Below are 22,244 nucleotides of genomic sequence, written 5' to 3' on the forward strand. Positions count from 1 at the left end.
CCAAATATATATTGATGAATTTTGTCTTTTTACTCTTAAACTTAGTATAAAAACTACATGTGCTGATAATCGAGCCTAACAAACAAAGTAAATTCTTACTAAGCTCCTAACAAGAATTTATCAAACCGAATTACCAAGCTGCTTATGGGCGGTTTGATCTGTCCTACGCTTAACATACAAGGTCATGTAAAGGTAGGTTACAGGTTGTATAGAAAATCTAAAATGGGTTGTATTTTGATGCGGGATACATTTTGAGCATCAAAATTCTGTGGATACATTTCAGAAACTTCAAAAAATATTTTCTATTATTTTTTTCATATTTTAATTTATTTTTAAAAATTTTAAGAATTTTTAAAAAAAATTCCATTTAATTAGATTTCTTACTTTAAACAAAATTAATATTTTTCTATTTATTTTGTTTTCTGTTTATAAATGATTCTTAACTTTTTATATTATATTAATATTCTTAATTCTTAGTTTTTACATTTAAAAGTTTATATATATAAATATATATATATATATATATATATACACATTATTTTTCTCTTGGTTTTATAGTAATTATATAATCGCAATCATGACCAATTACATTAGTTATATTTAATTTGTATTTTTATGATGGCAAAAACTGTAATGCAATAGAAAATTTAGAATAGTGGTGTGTATATATATACACACACGTTTTTCTAATGTTTTTTCCTAACTCTTTAGAAAATCTCTTATTCCTATATCGTATCGTATTGTATTATTTATGAAAAGTTTAAAATAGATTATGTTTTCGTGTCATAAATGTTTCAAGCACCGAAATTCTTCAAACACATTTCATGTTATTTTTGCTTATATTTTAATTTATTTTTAAAAATTTTAACAATTTTTTGAAAAGAAGTTTTACATTTAATTAGACTTCCTACTTTAAAATTTGTGTTTTAATATTTTTCTATTTATTTTATTTTTTATTTATAAATGATTCTTAATTTTTTCATATTATATTAATATTTTTAACTCTTAGTTGTTTTACATTTAAAAAATTTTATTTACATATATATTTTTAATATATATTTTTCTTTTAGTCTATAATAATTATATAATTGCTATCATGACTATTTATATTATTTGTATTTAATTTATATTTCTTATAATGATAAAAATAATAATGTAATAAAAATTCAGAATAGTCATATATATACACTATTTTTTTTCTAACATTTTACTTTTTAATTATTTAAAAAAATTTATATTTCCATATCGTATGGTCGTGTCGTTGTGTTTCTTTTTCTATTTCCTTGCAATATAAGGTAGGTTGGAGAGAAAACTGTTCGCACAACCTTAAAATGGTATGGTCTGGGCCATGGCTGTAATTCATGGATGGCTGTTTAAAGATGTAGCAGCTGGTGGAAGGGAAACTACATAGCTGTTTCCTTTGCTGTGTGGAATGAATAATATTCATGTTCCAAGACTGTTCAAGTCGCCTAATGCATGTCACCAACCCACCAAAAAGTATTCAAAGCCAAGGTGGCCACTTTGACGATGACGTCATCATTGATAAAAACACCTGCCTCCCTCTCACCATTTGTAATGTTGCTTCCAGGAACCATGCAATGCAATTGAAAGAATAAAAAACCTATTCGAAGACTTTCCAGAAGGAAAAGTGGAACCCCTCTAATACTACATGTCACGTGATATCTCACGTGCCCACTTCTGTGGATGGGAATCGCAAATAAACGGCCAGGATTTCTCCGCATTAGTCTTTACTTTTGACCGGTTTGAAAAGAAAACCACCTTAAATAGCGCAACCTTAAGCTCACTTTCTTTCCTTTTAACAGACCTAAGAAATAAGACACACATACAGTTTTCTTGTGTGTCTGCAGAGGCCATGAGTGAAACCATGTCCAGTCCTAGTGATCATTGGGGCCAATTCTATAATCATCACCATCAGCAAAACCAAATGGTGCCTCCTAACCGTACCATGTTTGTCTCTGGAGGTGGCAGCGATGGACTCTCCGATGCCACCGTGGTTACTACCACAGTCACCTCCACTGCCGCCACCGCCACCCAGAACCCATTTATTTCGGGCAATTCTAGCTCACCTCGAGCTGGAAATTTGAGCCCTGAAGGCCGTGTATCCAAGCCAGTGCGTAGAAGGTCTAGAGCATCAAGGAGAACTCCTACAACGTTACTCAATACAGATACCACAAATTTTAGAGCTATGGTGCAGCAGTTCACTGGCGGACCTAGTGCTCCTTTTGGTTCAGGTTCACAGATTAATGCTCCAAATTTTAGTTTCGCACTGAATCCACGCCAAACCCATGTTAACCCTAGTGGAGTTATGGTTCCCGGAGGGTTTCATCTCCAATATCAGCAGCAGCAGCAACAATACCAGCAACCAAGCCAACCATCTTATATGTTTTCAATGGGCAATAATAACAGCAACACTCCCAGTCATGGTGATCATGTATTTTTCCAAAGACTTGGAAATCCTAGGTCTGGTGCAGGGATGGAGGTCTCAAATGGTCCATTGATGGATGGTGTTTCCTCAACGGTGGTGGCTGCTGCTCCTTCTCTTCCTCCGCCTTCTAGACCGCCTCCATCTTCTTCCTCCAATGAGAACAGAAGCAATAGCTTCTTGTTTTGAGAGGGACATAAGCAACAAAGTTAGGCACTGACTTGTCCTAAAGAGAGACAACCATTGACCAATTATTGTAAATATCGTGCTACTTACACCTTCTTGGTAGCAATTTCTTGTTTTATTAGACTCTCTAATGTGGCTATGGCTAAGATCCACATGTTTCTTTCTTCTTTTTTTAAATTTAATATATAATATTTATAATTTTTTTCTTTTTGTTTCATTTCTTATTCTGGCTTTCGGTAGGAGTTGTTAAGTGCATCTAGAATGTGTTCCTGGAAACCATGGGCCACAGTAGGAATTGCTTGAGAGGCCTCCATAGACTATTTTATAACATAAGTGAACACAACTCTGCTTGATTTTGTTAGTTATATAATTTCAAATCTAAGCTATCTATATATTTATGGTCAGAATTGCATAAATAATTCAACCCTAGTGCATCTCGGTCAAATTGTCGCTAAACATAATAACAGCAGCGCCTAAATATTTAATACGATATGTCTTAACTCAAATTTAATTTTAAACTGAAATCTACCTCTATTTGTTCGAGGAAAAATTAAATCAAATAACAACAGCCACACCGACATCAGCAGCTACAAGAAAGAAGAACGTAATAATAAATTGGGCGTATGCACACGTGTTTTAATTTTACTCAAAATAATTATCGGTATTAAAATAATTTTTTAAATTATGAATTTATAAATCGAGATATCCTTACAATCTGATTAGGCTATATATGCTAGTATACTGTATAAATCTCCTTTTTGTGTTATATATATAGTATTAAGATTAGAATTTTTTTAATACGTGCGTTAATATTTTAATGTATAATATTTTAATTTAATATGTATTTTATTTTTGACATATATAATTTAAATTTTTAAATAATTTTATAATTTTTATTAATTTATTTGTTAATAAATTATATTCCTAATATAATAATTTTAATCTTAAAAATTAGTATATTAATTATATTTTAATAATATATTAGCTAACAAATTAATTTTCTAGTTGGATAATGATTTTAATTTTATCTTAAAATTAATTTATTAATTATATTTTAATATTGTATTAATTAAAAATTAACTTTTTAATTAAATAATGATTAAAATTTAATATTTTAAAATATATTTTTAATATTATATTCACTAGTAAACTAAATTTTAGTTATATAATAGTTTTTAATTTAAAAAAATAATAATATCAATTATATTGATAGGATTAACTTATATAATACTAAAGTTAATTAATAAATATTTTTATAAATTTTTTATATTATTACAGTAATAAAATTTTAAAATATTTAAAAAATAGAAAAAATATTTAAAAATATCTAACTTACAATAAGTTTTTAAAATATAATAAATAAACATTAAATATTGAAGATTCTATTAAATTTAATTTTATAATTAGAAAAAATTATTTTTATGTAAAATTTATAATAATTATTAAGTTATAGAATAGTAATTATTTAATTATTATTGTTGTTAGTGCTGCTTAAAAAGTCAAAAGAAGTAGGGGACTATCCAAAATAGGGTTTACATTTACAGCTCCACTCTTTTACAAGAATAAGAAAATTCTTTTGTCAGCCCATTACTATGGACTTCAAGAATTGAAACATATAAACAATATATATATATATATATATATACATATATGTCTATATGTATGTACATCTGTAAACGTTTGCATAGCATATTATGTTTAAAGGTAATTTATTAATGAATAATACAGTTAAACTTGTTTTAATAATATTAATTTTTTGGGATAGGAAATTATTGTCTAACTAGAGAATTATCTTTACTATTTAAGATTAGAATTTTAAAAGATTAATTAATGAGAACTTTCTAAAATTTTAATGACATTTAGAAATTTAATAATACAATTCAATCATATGAGGCAGACTAATGGTAAGTTAATTGCATGAAATGTTACTATTATTTTAGTTGTAAATATATTTTATTTTTAAAAATTATATTTGCAGTATTTTATTCAAAAGAAACTATATATATAAAATTTAAGTAATCATAAATTACATACAAATAATAAAAATTGAATAAATGGTATAATAGATAATATAAAAATCAAAAGTCTTCCTAATAGAATTTTTAAATTTTATATATATTTTTTGTTTTCAATATTACTTATTATTTTTTAGAATTAAAATGATTTGTCAACTGGAAAAAGTACTCATTATATTAATATAATTTAATACTAAAATACAATAAATATAAATAATAAATGTCCTTATCAAGTATTAAAATTATGTTTATTTGTTAAAATTATATGCAGTTTCGAATTTTATAAGAATATTAGATAAAATAATTATAAGAATAGGGTAATTTATTTGAAATTAATTAAAACCTTGGTAGGAAAACAAAAGAAAGTTGTACGTCATGTAAATATTTAGAAACAATCGGACATTGACAGAATGGGAAAGGGATTGATTCGAGTGAGAAATGGGTTGGGAAGAGGGGGTGAATGTGGGCAGCAATCATGGGGTCCACTCGCGTAGGAAGGGAATAAATGCACTTTACAAAGTCAAATATACCCTTTCTAATCTCATCTTCTACAAATTTGATAGTGCTTTTTGATTCACTAAGATTATATCAATCTCTAATTGGCTATATGAATATGATTATATATCACACCTGTAATTTCCATATATTAGTTTTAGTGATTAGCTCATTTCAAACACGTGCATCTTACAAAAATGTTAATAACTTGTGCGGTAAGAAATTAAGTTAGCCAGACGTCATAATCATGTTAAGTTTGTAGCATTTATCTGGCCTAATTACTTAAGCACAAATTTTAAACTATAGATTATTTGATCATTTTTATTAATTTTTAATATGTAGAATAAACCTTTTTGTAGTCGATCTTTATTCATGATGTGATTCAAGAGCTAACTATAGTTAATTTCTCTAGTATTTTACCAAATAAATAGCTTGTACATGCCACAAAGTCTAGATCTATCAAGATTAAAGAGATCCACTGAAGAATTACTTAGTGTAATACCTTCGGCTCTTGGAATGGGTCAGACCACCAAAATCAACATCAATTGATAAAACTAAATCTAAAGATCTAGACTAATCTAAACAGATTAACTTAAATTATAAGTACAAATTAGTTCAGAAGAATTTAGATCAGAGTTAGAAGCTCTTTTATTTTATAATTATCTAAAAAAAATTATGAGATATTAAGGAAGAAGGATTGTGAGAGAGGATCAAACAACAATTCTAAAATTAAATAATAAAGAAAAGTATGACAAAAAAAATGAAATAAAAGAAATTTCAGTAATATATATAAGGGAAAACGATCTCAGATACCATGATTTTTAATCATTTTCTCAAATCTACCCTCACCTTTAAAACGTATCAATTTGGTCCACCATGTTTGCGTCTTATATCATTCCTACCCACCCGTGTTTTGGCGTGTGCCACTAATGACATAGCGTCCACACGTTACTCTGGTTTGTCTACGTGGTTGCTCTGCTTTGTCTACGTGGCTGAGGACATAGAAGTGTCTCAAAACTCACCGTTTCGTCCCCTATTATTCCCCAATTCTATCATCAATTCTAATTTCTAGGGTTTCTAATTACAATACAACTAATAACCTCATCACCAAGTGTTGCATGTGTTGGAGATTTTCCTGTCAGAAGTTCAAGCAGCAAGACCCCAAATCTATAGACATCAGACGCATGAGTTGCTTTCCTCGTGTCACATTACTTACAGAGCCCGCAGAACTCGCGGCCCTCATCACTAGTGGGGGCATTGAGCTCATCAATGTAGCCAATCCAACATCTGATATGCAACCATACCCTTAGGAGTTGAGGAAAATATTCGAGGCTTTGATGTTTCCATGGACTAGTTTACCCCCATTCTGTGTGCACCAATTACAACTTTTAGCCTCGTTTCCCAGTCTAGAGGAATCCTACCCTCCCCTCTTTTTCCTGCAAAATTGAGAAGCATTTTATATCAGTGATGTTTCTGCAACTGCAACCTAAATAATTTCTTCAAGAATTAACAAATAGCAAAAATAAAACAGAAACGAAGCGACATTAATTTAACAATTTGGGTTATGAAAGTTATTAGTTGTATTGTAATTAGAAACCCTAGAAATTAGAATTGGGGATACAATTGGAGAAAAAATTGGGGAAGTAATAGAGACAAAACGGTGAGTTTTGAGGCACTATATGTCCTCAGCCACGTAGACAAAGCAGAGCAACCACATAGACAAACCAAAGCAACATGTGGATACCATGTCATTAGTGGCACACGCCAAAACACGGGTGGGTAGGAATGATATAAGACGCAAACATGGTGGACCAAATTGATATGTTTTAAAAGTGAGGGTAGATTTGAGAAAATAGTTAAAGATTGAAATATATGGGATCGTTTTCCCTATGTATAATTATTTAAGATTATTAAATATGTATCACTCATGTATCAATCGAATATATAATAAAAATATAAACCTAATGTAGGTAAATAATTTTTGAAAGGGAAGTGTACATAAGGTAAAAGGTGTGAATTGGGTATGGAAATTTGCTCTTATATGGACATGAGATGGCTTAAAGTGCCTAAAAATTTTATGTTTTGGGCAGTCAAATAAGTCAAATGACGTGGCAACATTGAGAATATTACAGAAGAAGTTCAAAACTTATTCAAATTTTCACTTTTTTATTTTTTATAAACCAAAAAAGAAAGAAAAATTAAATATGGTAAGTACTGAATTTTCTAATATGAATCAACTCACAAAATTTTTACAATGTAATCGTTACTGGCACTAATTTATACTCTTTGTAATGAAGAATCAACAATCCTAGTTTTGTAAATCCGTAAAAGAAAAGGGAAAACTTAAAAGAGACCTCAAATATATGAGTTAGTAACTTATATCTTAGTTAAAAATGTATTATTTATAGGTTAAAATTATAAAAAATTATTCAGTGATTTAGCACATTTTTATTTTGAGGAAAATAAAATTGTATAAAAAAAGTATTACATATTTTATTTTCTTAATATTTTCTAAATACGTATTTATATTTATATTATTTCTTATCTAGATTTGTATATATTTAATATAAACTATTGTTAAATTAATGATTGTATAAGCGATGCGCCATCTAACAATGCATTATAAGATTTATAGATATCTTAAAATTTTATTTAAAAATTATTTTTAAATTCTTAAAAATATATATTCTAACAATTTTTTATGATCACAAAATATCTATTTAGATGCTAAACTGCTTAAAAATACTTATTTTATAAAAAACTATATTTCTATTAAAATATTTATAATATAGAAAGTAAAAGATATTAAATGTATCTAAAAAATACATATTACTTCTTTGATATAAAAGTATATGTTTCTCGAGTATAAAAAGGTCAAATCATAAAGAGTAAATTTCTAAACTTTACTTGATCCTACCAATTTGCGTTTTATACTTGAAATTATATTATTGTTAGATTTTAGTTCCTTAGTTATTATATTATAGAATACTTAGTCTTTTAAGTTGCATATATAAAATATGCCTTTAGTTTATAATATTGTGTTTTGAAGAAAATAATATTGAGCATGCCACATGTGCGAGTATACAAAACGCTTGTAATAAATGCACCTTAAGTTGACTTTCTAATCATATTTTATGAATATATAAGCTCACTTGATAGTTTGTTTAAATTTTCAAGTGATACCATAATAATTAAAATTGAATAGCAGTAAATGATTGCAAATAAGTAAACTGAAGAACTTGTATTTAAATTGCTAAAAATTTACATAAACAACCGATATTTGGAATAAATATAAAAAATAATTGAAAGAAATAATTTGTTGAAAACTAAAAGTACTTGTAGAGCATTTGTGCTTAAATATTTGAATTTTGCAGTAGTGTTGTTGTTATTGTTTGCCCTATTATCTCCTTTACTTGGAGAATTTAGGTACAAAATGGGGATAACTGTGCATAATTTCTTCTCATTTCTTCTATGTGCTAGATTCATCAACTATTTTTCTTAATTATTAACTAATTAATTAATATGGACTTACAATCATATATGTTTGTTATTAGGCTAATGTAATACCCGTAATTTCTTTTAATAATGATAATATAAATAATAATTAATAAATAAGTTTTTATTTAAATTAATTTTACTTTATTTTTATTTGGTTTAATTGGAATGATTTAAATAGAATTTTAATGCTAAACAAATAAGGGAATTATTTTCTATATCCAATTAGTTTGATTTTTAAGAAATTAATTAAATAAATTCTTTGAGAAATAAATTATATTTTTGGTCATCCAATATTTTTCCCAAATATATATAAAATAAAATTCTATACTTGAGAGTTATGGAAGAATCAGTAAAGGATATTTTATAAGAGAATTATTGAGGAAAATGGCATTTTTAATTAGCTAATGGTGTTAAATTTTAATTGAAAACTATTTAGCAATTGATTAATTAAATTAATTGTGTGTTAGGATTAAATTGGAAATTTAATTTGGAATAAGGATTAATTAAAAGTATAATTTTATTAATATGGGGTTTTAATGAAAATTTATATGTTTGGTATTTTTGTAACTAAATATGTTGGCAATGGCTTTTTGATAATTTTACATTTAAAAGCAAAGGTAAATATGTAATTGTATATTTTCAATAATTCTAATTTGGCCCAAATTAAATAGTTAGGAGTTTAATTGAAAAGCTAAAGAAAATTTTAAGGGTTAATTGAAAATTTTGCTGGATGAAATTGTTAGTAATTAAAAAGTTGAGGGGCTAAATGGTAAAAAGAAAAGTTAAGGGACTAATTACCGATAAGGAAAGAAAGAAGAAGAAGAAGAAGAAGAAGAAGAAGAAGAAGAAAGAGGAGAGAGGGAGCTTGGGGATGGCCATTAATGGCGGATGGGAGGTGAGCTCGTTTAAGGTGCAATGGAGTTGGTCGGAGAAGGAGGAGGCGCCAGTGAGTACAGCAGCTCCAACGGCGATGGGCAGCGAGAAAACCTACAAGAGGACAACAACTTCTTCAACACTATTCATGGCTTTTCCGGCGATGGCGACAGGTGCATCTAATGGCAATCAACTCGCCTGAGAGTGGGCTTCTATTTGGGGGTAACAGCATTAGCAATGGTGGCCGAAGAAGTGAGATCCGATAAAGGAATCGTTGTGTAGGCAACTTGGTTTTCAAGTTTTATCGGCCATCTCCGGCGAGTTATGGCTAATCGAATTTCATGGATGAATTTCCCGAGTCCCAAGCTTTTCAATGACACTAATTTTGCAGTGATCGGACTCCGTTTGAAAATCGACAGCCGAGATCGTTCGTAAATCTCTTCGAATGATCAGGGATCGGATCGGAAGATCGGAAGCGGGGATCATCATCAGTCACGTCATTTTGAGTCCGTTGGTGCGTTCGAATCATCGATCGGACTCCGATGGCTGGAGGCGAGTCGGTTGAGCGATCAAGCGTCTCGGTAATTCTCTCGCCCGTTGATTTTAGAATTTATTGAAAAAATTTATGTGATTATTGAAATGAGTTGAGCCTTAGAAATATTGTTAGTTAAAATAAATTGTCGGACTGTCTGCCAATAGTCGTGTTTTTGTTGTGTTACGAAGTCGAAAAAATTAATACAATTTTGGTGGCCCAACTCCTATTTATTAATCGCTGTACATTTGAAGTGTTTTTTGACAAGTCCTGGACCCGTTATACGGGGGGTAAATATCTGTAATTTAGAGAAGGTTCTGCTGGATTTTCGGTAAAATTCTTCCAAGTCGAGATTCTTAGACTGTCAGTTCTAGGAGTCTACATTTAGGATTAATTGTCAAATGTTTCAACATTATTAATTAATTGTTTTCCGTGAATAGATAATCCGTCAGTTCGGCTCGCTCCACCTAAGGCATTAGAGCAGAACTAGGAGGTCGTCAGATGTGTGAGTTAAAGTCATATATCTGTTATGCACGTGTCATGCGCAGATTTTAAAGAGCGATTGTGATTAATTGATTGCAAGTTTAAATTATTTGTTTAATTACTATTCATATATTTCATGTTCTCCATCATTGAATTTATTATTGCATGATGGCTCGGGATGAGACGGCAATAGAACATATTATTTGCTGAGTTGCACCGGTATGAATTCGAGACTGATAATAAAAAGGAACAAAGGGTAAATTTAAAAAGGTAAATTGCCCTGGTCGAGCATTGCTCTCTAGGCTGAGTAGAGTGTGTTTGCCGGAGTAAAGGTCCCTGGTCGAGCGTTGCTCTCTGGGCGCTGGCTTATTTGGACACCTAAGTGATCAGACTAGAGTTAAGGACCCTAGTCGAGCTTCGCTCTCTGGCCGCCAGTCTTATTGGAGTAAGAGAGCTGAAAGGCTAAGAGAGTTAGTGATAATTAAGTGACTGAACTAGATTTAAGGACCCTGGTCGAGCTTCGCTCTCTGGGCGCCAGTTCTGTTAGAATGAGAGAGTCGAGATGTTAATGTTGGGATTAGGGTTCTGTTGAGGTACTACGTACCGTGGTATGAAATAAAAAAATTATTTTATTTTATTTTATTTTATAGAAGCATAGCATGACATGGATTTTTATTCTAAATTAAGCAATTATTTTATTGAAGTGTTTATATTTGTTTTTGGGATATATGATTTTAACTCACTCTCGAGACTGATAATCTCAATTTTACTGCTTTTCAGGTAATTGTCAGTCTTTCTGCAGTTCTTATCTAGCAGCCCGACTCCTTCATCATCGGGTTGTTGTATTTGATTTTGGTATGTTTGACTTGTAAAAATTTTAGATTCTCCGCAGTAGAAATTTTAGACTTATCAGTTGTAATTTTATGTAGTCTAGGGTCTTGCCAAATTATATTGACAGACTGAATTAAATATGTAGAATTTATTGGTTAAGATAAATTGTGACATCAGTACTATTATATGAGAATTAATTAAGTTAGTGAATGGTCAGGCTTACTAAGGGATTTGGTGGCCTTACGCCTACCCATTCCCTAGTGCCAGTCACAGGCCCACAGGTCGAATCGTGACAGCTTGGGTCTAAAAACAATTATAGGCCAAAAATTACCTTATCATGTATATATCTGTATGTGTGTGTGAGGCTATATATATGAAAACTTCCATTTCCTAATGGATAGGAGTTTTCAGCCCAAGTGCCTTCAAATTACACTTTTCATTTTCATTCTCAAATCTCCTTTTCAACCCCCCATATGCTGGTAACAATTTGTTGTCGCTTCACACTAGCCATCACACGTTATTCGACTTGACAACTTGTTCACTTCTCAACAAACTAAACCTTCTCGTTCTGTTAATGATCCTTAGGTAGAAAATAGATAACTATCTGTGTAGAGTCCAAACTTTGATATTGGAAAGTACGACCTGCAAAGGACAAAATCTCTCTAAGTTTATGAGAGAAAAAGATTCACAAAAATAAAATTTACCCAAATTTTTTTATTTTATATGTCTATTTCTTAGTAATTATGCATAATTAGATTTAAATTGCTAAAAAAAAATTAAAATGTAGCCTGATATGTGTGGAAAATATTAGCTTTTCAAACACTCAGAAATTGCATAAAAATGACTAATTTTTACTTTAGGAGCTAGAATAATTTCATTTTGGAGCCCAAAGTTAAAATCTGTCTTTGGTTACTTAAAATTTAAAATTTGGATTTTCAAGGATAAACTTATTTTGAGATCTCACATAAAATCTTATCGATTTTCCAAGAACATTTTCAACTTGAGACTTTGATCCCCAAGTACCCAATTTATTTGGGGCTCTGGAACGAAAATATCTTAGATCTCAAGAACATTTCCAACTTGGAGCTTTCGAATTAAAATAATATCGGTTAAAGAAGGGAACTGGATAGAAAAAATTAGAGCGCCAAGAACTAGTTTTACTTAGGATCTCATATTAAAATATTACATGTCACCACCCCTTTTTTAGATCTAGATATCGAGAAAAAAATAGAAAATCCTATGATGAAAGTTACTGCCTTCTCGGATCTCGGGAAGTGAAGAATAGGCGAATCTAAGGATAGGGTCGCAGTCAATCTAGCTGAAATTATCTTTTTGAAATCAATTTGGACCTAATTGTTAGAAACATTAAGTTTGAGGGTCAAAATAATAATATTTACAAAATCAGGGACTAAACTGCAAATTTTAAAACTTCCTACATAGAGCCAATGGCTCTTCATAGATCCGATTGGATTTTGACACCCCGACATTGTTCTTTCAGACGATTTTACGTCCAGATACAGATTCTAGAAGATTTTCTTGAGGATAATCATTATTTTATTGATAATTATAATAAAATAAGATATTTATCGATATTTTCTAAAATTTGTCCCTCTCTCTAGGATTTCCTTTGATACCCTACTTCTATAAATAGAAAAAGGTGTTTAGGGTTTTAGGAAGGAATCAAGAATTAAAACTCAACGGTAAGTGAAATTAAGAGAGAAGTAACACTGAGAAAGAAGAAAAAGAGATAAAATTAAAAGAAAACAAAAGAAAAAGCAATATTGATCGTAGTTAATATTCAAAAATCTAAGTCACTTAAGAAAGGATGATTTTGGGAAATAAGGTACTTAAGAAAGAATGTTTTTGGGACCTTCTTTTCAATCGACAAAAGATTTCACAAAGCCATATCCAGTTCTGGATTCCTACCTAGTTTCTTATTCAACCGTATCCTCATCGCCCGAGACTTGCAGATCCAACATCCACGGTGACAACTTGAGGATTCCTTCAACCATACATTTGCATCCAATAAAAATCGGTTCTTTCAATCCTTCTTGTTTTTATTATTATTTGTTCTTAGAAGCATGATTAGGATTTCGATCTCTGATAAATATGATTAGGTTTCTATTAATATGCATGTTTATAGGGTTTTGAATCTGATATTAAGAACTTAGGATTTTATTTTGAGATTTGATGTTTACTAATTAGGATTTTTAGATTTAATTAAAAACATATCATAGGGTTAATATTTAGATCTATTTGTTAATATGAATAAGTAATTAAGCCTAATAAAAAATTATAAGAGTTAGGGTTTTTAATGATTTAGAATTTTATTTGGCTTCTATAACTTTTATTTTGATATTTTGGTCTATTTTATCTCATTCTAATTAATTTCTTCACATCTACGCATGTGGAAATATGCTTTAGGGATGCGAGATTGTACTGGCGATTGAAGAAAAATCGAATAGAACCTGCCTTGAGACCCTAGAGCTGATTGGCTTAATGTAGAGCCAATTGGCTATATGTTGAGCTGATTGGCTCTTCATGCATAGTCAGTCAGTTGATCTAGCCAAACACCTATTTTGTATAATTTTGGTGTATTTTGATGTATTCTCGACCTCTGTATAGTTTTAGGTCTTTCAGTTTCACAATCATAGTTGTAAGCGGGTTGTAATAATTAGGCCTTTTCTTCTGCTTTGTTTTATGTTAACCCACTACATGATTAAATGACTGATTAATTAAAATGGGCCACATAGACTTAGGGCTAAAAGCTGGTCTAACATAAATTTGGTAGCGTAATAGGCTAATCAACCTTAATCGAGCCATGATTAAATGACTGATTAATTAAAATGGGCCACATAGACTTAGGGCTAAAAGCTGGTCTAACATGAATTTGGTAGCCTAATAGGCTAATCAACCTTAATCGAGCCTGAAACCCTAAAATCCAAGTAGACTAGTGGGCTTTGGTATATTTAGTTAGAGTTTGAACTTAGTTAGGGTTGAGATCATAGTGAATAGGCCTTCCCATAGCAAGTAGTCCATTAGGTGTAAAGGCTGGAATCCAAAGAGCATAACATGTAATTGGGCTAGACTGGATGGGCCTTACAGATAATTAGTAATAAGTTAGATTAACAACTTAATATGGGCTGGGCTTGAATAAAATGGGCCAAACTTAAGTGTATTTCGTGTTGTTTTGGCATGCTTGTTTATAAACTATTTACATTCATAGGGAATACTTTGTTAAACAATAAATTTAAAGACTAATATATAAAAATAAGAAAGTTTGCTTCCATATTCATCTCTAGACTCTGTGGCATAAGCTTCCCTATGGAATCTGAGAAATGCCACTAATTAGTATAAGTGTCTCGATAATTATCCAGATGGCGATTCCTATCTCTGCTCTAATCTCGATGATTAGTTAGCGTGTTCCCTATATGGTTGAAAAGCCTTACAGTGCCATAGTCGCTATAGACACTTGGGTGCGTGCCCAAAACTGCTGCCCCTATTACCGGTTAACTTAGAAAACCCGATAGATAAAATTATAGTGCCAAGAACTAGTTTTACTTAGCAATTTCATATTGGAGTACTATCAATCCTCCAAGTACATTTTTAACTTAGAAAAACTACTTGAGGCTCATGACTTAAAATATTTTAAAGTATTACTGGATCCCAAAGCACACTTCTAACTTAAGGAATTACTTGAGGCTCCCGACTTAAAATACTTTAAAGTATTATTGGATCCCCAAGAATATTTTTAATTTGAGGAACTACTTAGGGCTCCATCTTAAATATTTTATTGGACTTGCACATATTTGTACCTTGAAAAAATATATATTTCTAGAACCAATAAAATATTTTTAGATCCTAACATGCTCAGTTTTCACATACCTATATAATCAGATGTTTATCCTTAAAATTTCTAACAATTTAAATAATAAAAATGTGTGCACATGTTTGTTTGTTTTGCAATTATGGATCAGGCTTAGCTCATCATCATTCATCATGTAGAGATAGAGTTCTTCTGATGCTGCTGTTGTAGAGGTAATTTATTTCTGTTTTTGGTGTTATAATTTACTTTATAATGAACTGAACTTTTCCTCCTCTTCTATGCATTATATATTCTTTGCTCTTACTGAGAGAATGGCTTCAAGTCTTTTGCCACTTTATGCAACCATATCATTTTAAATATAACACACATGCACTATAGCCATATTACTTGTGCCATGTAGCTAAACCACGGTACCTTTGCACACTTACAATTACAACCACTTTGCATCATGCATTCATGTGTCTTGCTTCATTCTGCATTCTTTTCAGTTATTTCTTTCTTATTTGCTAGCTATATCACAAATAGGAATACATAAGGATAGAAAAAAATTGACCATGAGGCATACTTTTATTAAATTTTAATTAATAGTTGTAAAGCCAACTTGCAAGGAAATAAAATATACATAAAATAGAAAAATAATATTATCTTAAGAAAATGGTCATATTTGGCTTTACATAGATTATGAAAGTAGTAGAAATATTATGTTAAGGTCATTTTTATGGCCATCGTTTGGCTTCAAACTCCAACTTTCATTTTTTTCATCATTTTCCATATGGTGAGGAAGTATTTCTTCAAGTACTTCCCATCAACATACCTTATGTGTGGTAGCATCAGTTTTATAGTGGTCAACAGGTGCAACTCCTCTTGTTAAGCCTTCATCTCTCTTATAAGAGTGAACATATCTCTCATTTGGAATTAGTGGAGCTTGGAGTCTTAGCATCATTTTTCTCTTGAGAACTAGTGGAAGATTGCCCCCTTGCTCTACATTTTGTCCCATTGCCTATGACAAGACATTTTGGCCTCGTGGCTTAGGAGTTATCTGAGGTAAAGTTGAAGTAACTCTTTCATCAATGTTAGCCATGGTGTGCTAAATTGCTGCATCAAATTATTAGTTACTTTCTTTTGACTCTCTACAAGATTATTGTTAACCTTTTCCATATACTTGCGAGTAGCATCTACTTGTATCCTGAAAATATTAGTCATAGAGTTATTAGTATTAAAAATTTGAACTAGAGGTAAGACATCATTTTGCCCTAAGAATAACACTTCCTATTAGGGATACTAACACCTCATATAGCTGAATATCTTGAGACGCCATGGTTCTTTTAATTTTTTCCTCAAGGAATGAAACTTTCTTATCCTACTTCATTAGCAGTGACTTTGATGTCTTAAAGCCCCATAACATACTTTTAGTAATACTTCTAGTTTTGGATGCCATGAGAATTGGGACCATAGTCATGTTTGGTGAAAATTGAAATGTTAGCGTGCCATGTGTGTAGCTACATGAACCATTTGTAATAAATGTGCCTTACATTGACTTTCTAATAAGATTTTGTGCATTCCTAGGCTCTTTTAATATTTTTCTTAGATCCTTAAGTGCCACCACAAGAATTAAAGTTGAATAGCAGTAAATAATTGCAAATAAGTAAGCTGAAGGACTTGTATTTAATTGCTGAAAATTTTCATAAACAACTCATATTTGAAATAAATATAAAGAAATGATTGAAAGAAGTAGTTTGCTGGAAACTAAAAGTACTTCCAAAGAATTTGTGCTTAAATATTTGAGTTTTGCAGTAGTGTTGTTGTTTTTGGTCTTCTCCTTCTATAATTGGTTTGCATATGCTTTTATAGGGATCTCCAAGTTTCATTTTTCTTAGGGATCTACTCCCTCACCTATTATCTTTTTTATTTAGGAAATTAAGGTACAAAGTGGAAATAACTATGCAAAACTTCTTCCCACATTTTCCACATGATAGATTCATCAACCGGATTGCTTTAATTAATTAAATTAATCAATTATTATGGACTTACAATCTTAGGCCTTTATTATTAGGCTTGGGTCCAAAAATATTTATAGGTCAAATATATTATTATTAGACCCAGAACAAACTGACTGGTTGTACTAGAAAATTGAAAATAGACCTATAGCTAATACGAGCCTTTATCAATGTTGCATTTGAATGAGAACCAAAAATTTTAGCATCAATTGACGAGTTAAGTTGTGACCTAGTCAACTCATATCTAATACCATGTTCCTTCAATAAAAGAAAAATTGAACATTTGCATGAGTTGATGTGACCAAGGTTAAGAGTCCATATACTTCAAGAGGCCAAGAGCCTTTAAGCATCTAAGAAGGACTAATTACAAAATCAAAAACCAAGAAGATGAAGGAAGCACTTGTTGGAATTATCAAGAATATTTAGATTCAAGACGCTATAAGCCATTGTGAGTCAACTCTAAAATTAAGTCTAAAACTTATTAGCTTGATCCAATACTAAGGGGCTTGATTATTTCGAATTGGGTCTTAATTATTCAAATCAAGCTAATAAGGTAGTAAGAAAGTAAGTTGGGCGAAGAGAACTTCAGGAGCAAGCCCATGTGTGTAACCTCTTTAAGTAATTAAGGTTTCAACTTAAACTTATTGACTAGTCAACAAGGGAGGGCAACATCTTTTATTTTCACTTTAAGAAATTTTTTATTTGCTTTATGTTGTTTAGAAAGTAATGATTTACTCCCTAAATAATTTATTTTCTATTTCCTAGCTTAATTATAGGGGCACATGATTGTTAGCTATTTAGGAATTTCTATTTTTTTCTTATTTAGTTTAAGAAGTAATTCATTATTTTCTAAGTGATTTTATTCCTTTTCTAATGTCATTTTAGGATTGCAGGAGGCCTATAAGTACCTTGTATTTGACCACCTATGACAATCAATCTGGTATGAACTATTTTCTTATCAATAAAATTATTTCTTTACTTTATTCTTTGTGAACTTTTCAAGTTTTCTTGTATTATTTGCAAATTCCTTGTTTTATCAATTTTGAAAACTTAATCGTTTAAGCTTTTGGAATTGTGATGATATATATCTTTTTATAACTAAAGTTTGTATTTCTTTATAATCAAAGGGTTTTAATTCCATCATTATAGATCTAAATTTAACGATCCTAAAATTAGCTTCAATCTCAATTTGGGTTCCATCTCTCTATAGATAGAATTCACATTATTTGGTATATATATAAAGTTATTACTCAGTTGTATAAAAACATACTATGTAGATATTTAAAATATATTTTTACTACATCTTTTCATATATTTATTTATATTATAAAATAATATATGTAAAATCATAAGTTAATACAATTTTTTATGTAAAAGAGATATTTTTGATATACTCTATTTTCATTACTATCAATTTATCAAAGATACTACTAATAAACTAAAAAGATATGTATATTATATATTTTATAATCTTATAAAATTTTGAAAACTTATACATTGACACACCTGTTCTTCAAAATCGGATAAAAATTTGAAACAATTCATAAATACAAGTAATTCGTTCAATATTTTATTATAGCATTATATGTACAATAGGTTTTTGTTATTTTTGTAGAGTTAGAAAAAATATATTTCTTGTATTCAAATATATTGAACTTCAATTGAAGGTTTTTTTCTATTTACCTCGATTTTGATATAATTTAATATAATTTCTTCTTGATCTAAGTTTAACTCTAAAAGCACCTGCATTATTACTCAGTTATGAGTTGAAGTTTGATTTCAATTCTGAAAACTATTTTCAGGTGTATCACGAACTTGATTTCTTCTTTATTGCTATCATAATGTTATATTTGTTTGATTAATCTGCTTTTTCTTTGATTTTCTAGTTTCTTTTTTCTTACTTTGTATGTGAGATTGAAGTTGCAGATTTACTGCTTTTATGGTAGATTTTTTTATTTTGTTTCTTGTTTTGTAAGAGTTTTAGTTTTAGAAGGAAACAATTGTATTTGATAGGAAAGAAGTTGGAATTTTAAAAATGGTATAAACAATAGAATTTTGAGTTGATTTTCAGTAGGAATAAAGTTTTTGTCTATGTACCATAAGAACAAAAAATTTCTAACTTCTTTCTAGTATTTATGTGCTTTTTCCATTGTTATAACATGGATTTCGGCCCAGGATTCTATGTGGACCGGAGCCTATAAACACGTGTAAAAAAGGACTTTGTAAAACACGCAATGTTGGCCATTTAAAACTGAAAGTGGAAAAAGGAGAATCCCATATTTTTTGCCAAGAAAGCAACCACATTCCACATGTTCAAGAAAATATTGACTTCTTCATTTTTCTTAAATTGTATTGTTTTATATTTTTTAAAATTATAATAAAATAAATTTATAAAAATTAATATTATATTAAAATTATATATTGAATGAATTTTATATATTTAAAAATCATTTATAGAATCTTAATTTTATAACATTTTTCCATTAATAACAATTTAGCAAAATTTACTTTTAGGTTTAAGCAATTGTGATGATATGCTTTCAATTTATGTTGGAGATAACCGTACAGATGAAGATGCATTTAAGGTATAACATCAAGACTGAGTAAGTAGTGTATATGATGCGTTGTGTGACTATCTACTAACTTGAAGTTTCAACAGGCCTTGAAAAATAGAAATTGTGGCTATGGTATCTTAGTATTATTTGTGCCTAAGGAAAGCAATGCTTTTACTCTCTCAGGGGTCCATCAGAAGTATGCAATCTTTTGTTGCACAATTATTTGGTCTTTGAAACTTTTGTTTTTCTTTTTAACCTAATGATCTTGCATGGTGGGAAATTTGATATTTATAATATGTCAAATTTTGGGGGGAAGATGACATTGCGATTATCCATCATACTGCTAATCAATTTTTGAGGTTGCAATTTGTGGAGTTATTTGTCGAATATAACGATGGTAGATCTATAGAACAAATAATGCAACCAATTGAACCTCCATGCCGTAATTTCAATTAAATTGGTGGTTGTAGTCAGAGTGTAATTAAATGAGAAGGTGAAGGCAATAGAGGAATGGGATAGCCATAAAAGGTATATGACTTAAAGATCTTTTCTTGACAAGGTAAACTACTATCGTAGGTTTGGGGTCGAGCTGCCGACGATGGAAATGATAACGAGGATGATGACGTAGATGACGATTCAAATAATAATAAAAATTATGATATTGAATGTAAGGCGAATAATGAGGAGAAAGAAGACGATGGTAGTTATGAAAATGAAACAATAGATGAGGACAATGAAGAAAACTACTATGATGAGGATGAAGAAGATGATAGCAATATCGAAATAGCATTGTATGACCATATTGGTACAAGTTCACCAAGCTTTGAGAGTATGAGTGAACAAATGTATTCGAACTAGTTTAAAAATAGTCAATATATAAGATATGACTCTCCCTCGCGATGGATCAGATGTAGATGGTGTGTTGTGGGATCTAAAATTCGCACTGGCGTATATTCTTGAGTCAAGATATGCAGTTAAATCAGTTACAAAAATATATTTAATGAGAGTACGCCGACAATTTCGAAGTTCAAAAAAGAAGAACAACACCATTACAATAATTTGTAATCATCCAGAAAGCTGCTCATAGAGATTACGTGCAACAATAAAGAAATCGAGTGGATTTTGGGAGATTACTAGATATAATGGCCTACTGAATCACAAGATCAGAGAAACTTTGACTCATCTTTGATATCAAGGTATATTGAAAATATGTTGGTCAAACAACCAAATATTAAGGTGAAAGCTATACTAGCGCATTTGGCAAAAAAATTTAATATAACAGTGACATATAAGAAGGTGTGGAAAGCAAAGCAAAAGGCTATTGCTAATGCTTTTAGAGATTAGGATGAGTCATATAAGAAACTCTATGACTTCATGCACGTTGTAGTGACCTTGAATAGGGAGTTTGTATGGGACATTGAAAGTGAGGAGTATTGCATGAATAATCGACTGATTCTTGGCATCAGATAGTCTAAGAGGATCTTTTGGTCATGCAAGTCCTGCATTGAAGGATTCAAGCATTATAAACTTGTGTTATATATTGACGGTACATTCTTGTTAGGAAAATACAAGAGTGTATTTCTTACTGCTAAAGCAATAGATGGTAATAACAACATATTACCAGTTACCTTAGCTATTATTGAAGGAAAGCAAGAATAACTGAGAGTATTTCATGACAATGGTTCGATAGCATATATGTGATGATCAAGATGATAATTGTGTCATTTCGGATCGCTATATTGGTATAAAACATGCAATGTCACATCAGTTGTGGCGTGAAAATCCGCATCAATATTGCATACGTCACATTGCCAGCAACTACAACATAAAATTCAAGAATCTAGAAATGCAAAAAGTTGTTGAGAAAGTAGGTGCATATTATATTTTTGTAATTGCCTATAATGAGATTAATATATTCTATCTTATTAATCATAATAGTATTTCTGTAATCACACTTTGACCTCTGAAATAGGTGGCGAACATCAAAAGAGAAAATCTAATAGGTGGATGAAGAAAATCAAAGCTAAGCATCTAGAAATAGCTTTATTGCTTGATAGTATACCAAAGAAGAAGTGGATGCTGTCATATGATGATGGCCATCGACATGATGTTATGACAACTACTGTGCTAAAAGTCTTTAAAAAAATCTACTTTAAAACCTATAAAGGGGATGCCTATAATAACTATGATGCATGGATTGTTTTTAAAATTGGTCGACATATTTAATAAGCACCGAATGAAGTATACTAATGCAATTGCTGAAGGTTATATATATACTAATTATTGCACTCAAGATATTGAAGCATTGTGTGCAGAAGACAAGTGGTCATCATGTTAGAACCTTTAATAGAAGCTCGATTACTAGCGCCTATAATAATGCTCAAAGGAAAGGCGAGCATAATCAAATGGTTAACCTAGCAGAACAAACCTATACTTGCGGCAAATTTAAACAAAGTTGAATATCGTATTCACATGCAATTGTCGTACACATGAAATTTGGAATTGATTAC

At 30.3% G+C, this 22,244-nt stretch overlaps 2 protein-coding genes across 2 annotated transcripts; both read left to right on the plus strand.

The window, feature by feature from the left end:
* Positions 1-1,654: 1,654 nt before the first annotated feature.
* Positions 1,655-2,835, plus strand: LOC107262440 (VQ motif-containing protein 22). The gene has a single exon (XM_015728314.3). The coding sequence runs from the start codon at positions 1,670-1,672 to the stop codon at positions 2,630-2,632; it is 963 nt and encodes a 320-aa protein (XP_015583800.2). The 5' UTR covers positions 1,655-1,669; the 3' UTR covers positions 2,633-2,835.
* Positions 2,836-9,508: 6,673 nt separating this feature from the next.
* LOC8278106 (chromatin-remodeling ATPase INO80) lies at positions 9,509-20,592 on the plus strand. Its single transcript, XM_015728313.2, has 3 exons — positions 9,509-9,683; positions 19,694-19,764; positions 20,311-20,592. The coding sequence occupies exons 1-3, from the start codon at positions 9,509-9,511 to the stop codon at positions 20,590-20,592; spliced, it is 528 nt and encodes a 175-aa protein (XP_015583799.2).
* Positions 20,593-22,244: the final 1,652 nt, after the last annotated feature.

The sequence above is a fragment of the Ricinus communis genome, chromosome 10 (assembly GCF_019578655.1).
Source record: "Ricinus communis isolate WT05 ecotype wild-type chromosome 10, ASM1957865v1, whole genome shotgun sequence".
Taxonomy (NCBI): Eukaryota; Viridiplantae; Streptophyta; class Magnoliopsida; order Malpighiales; family Euphorbiaceae; genus Ricinus; species Ricinus communis.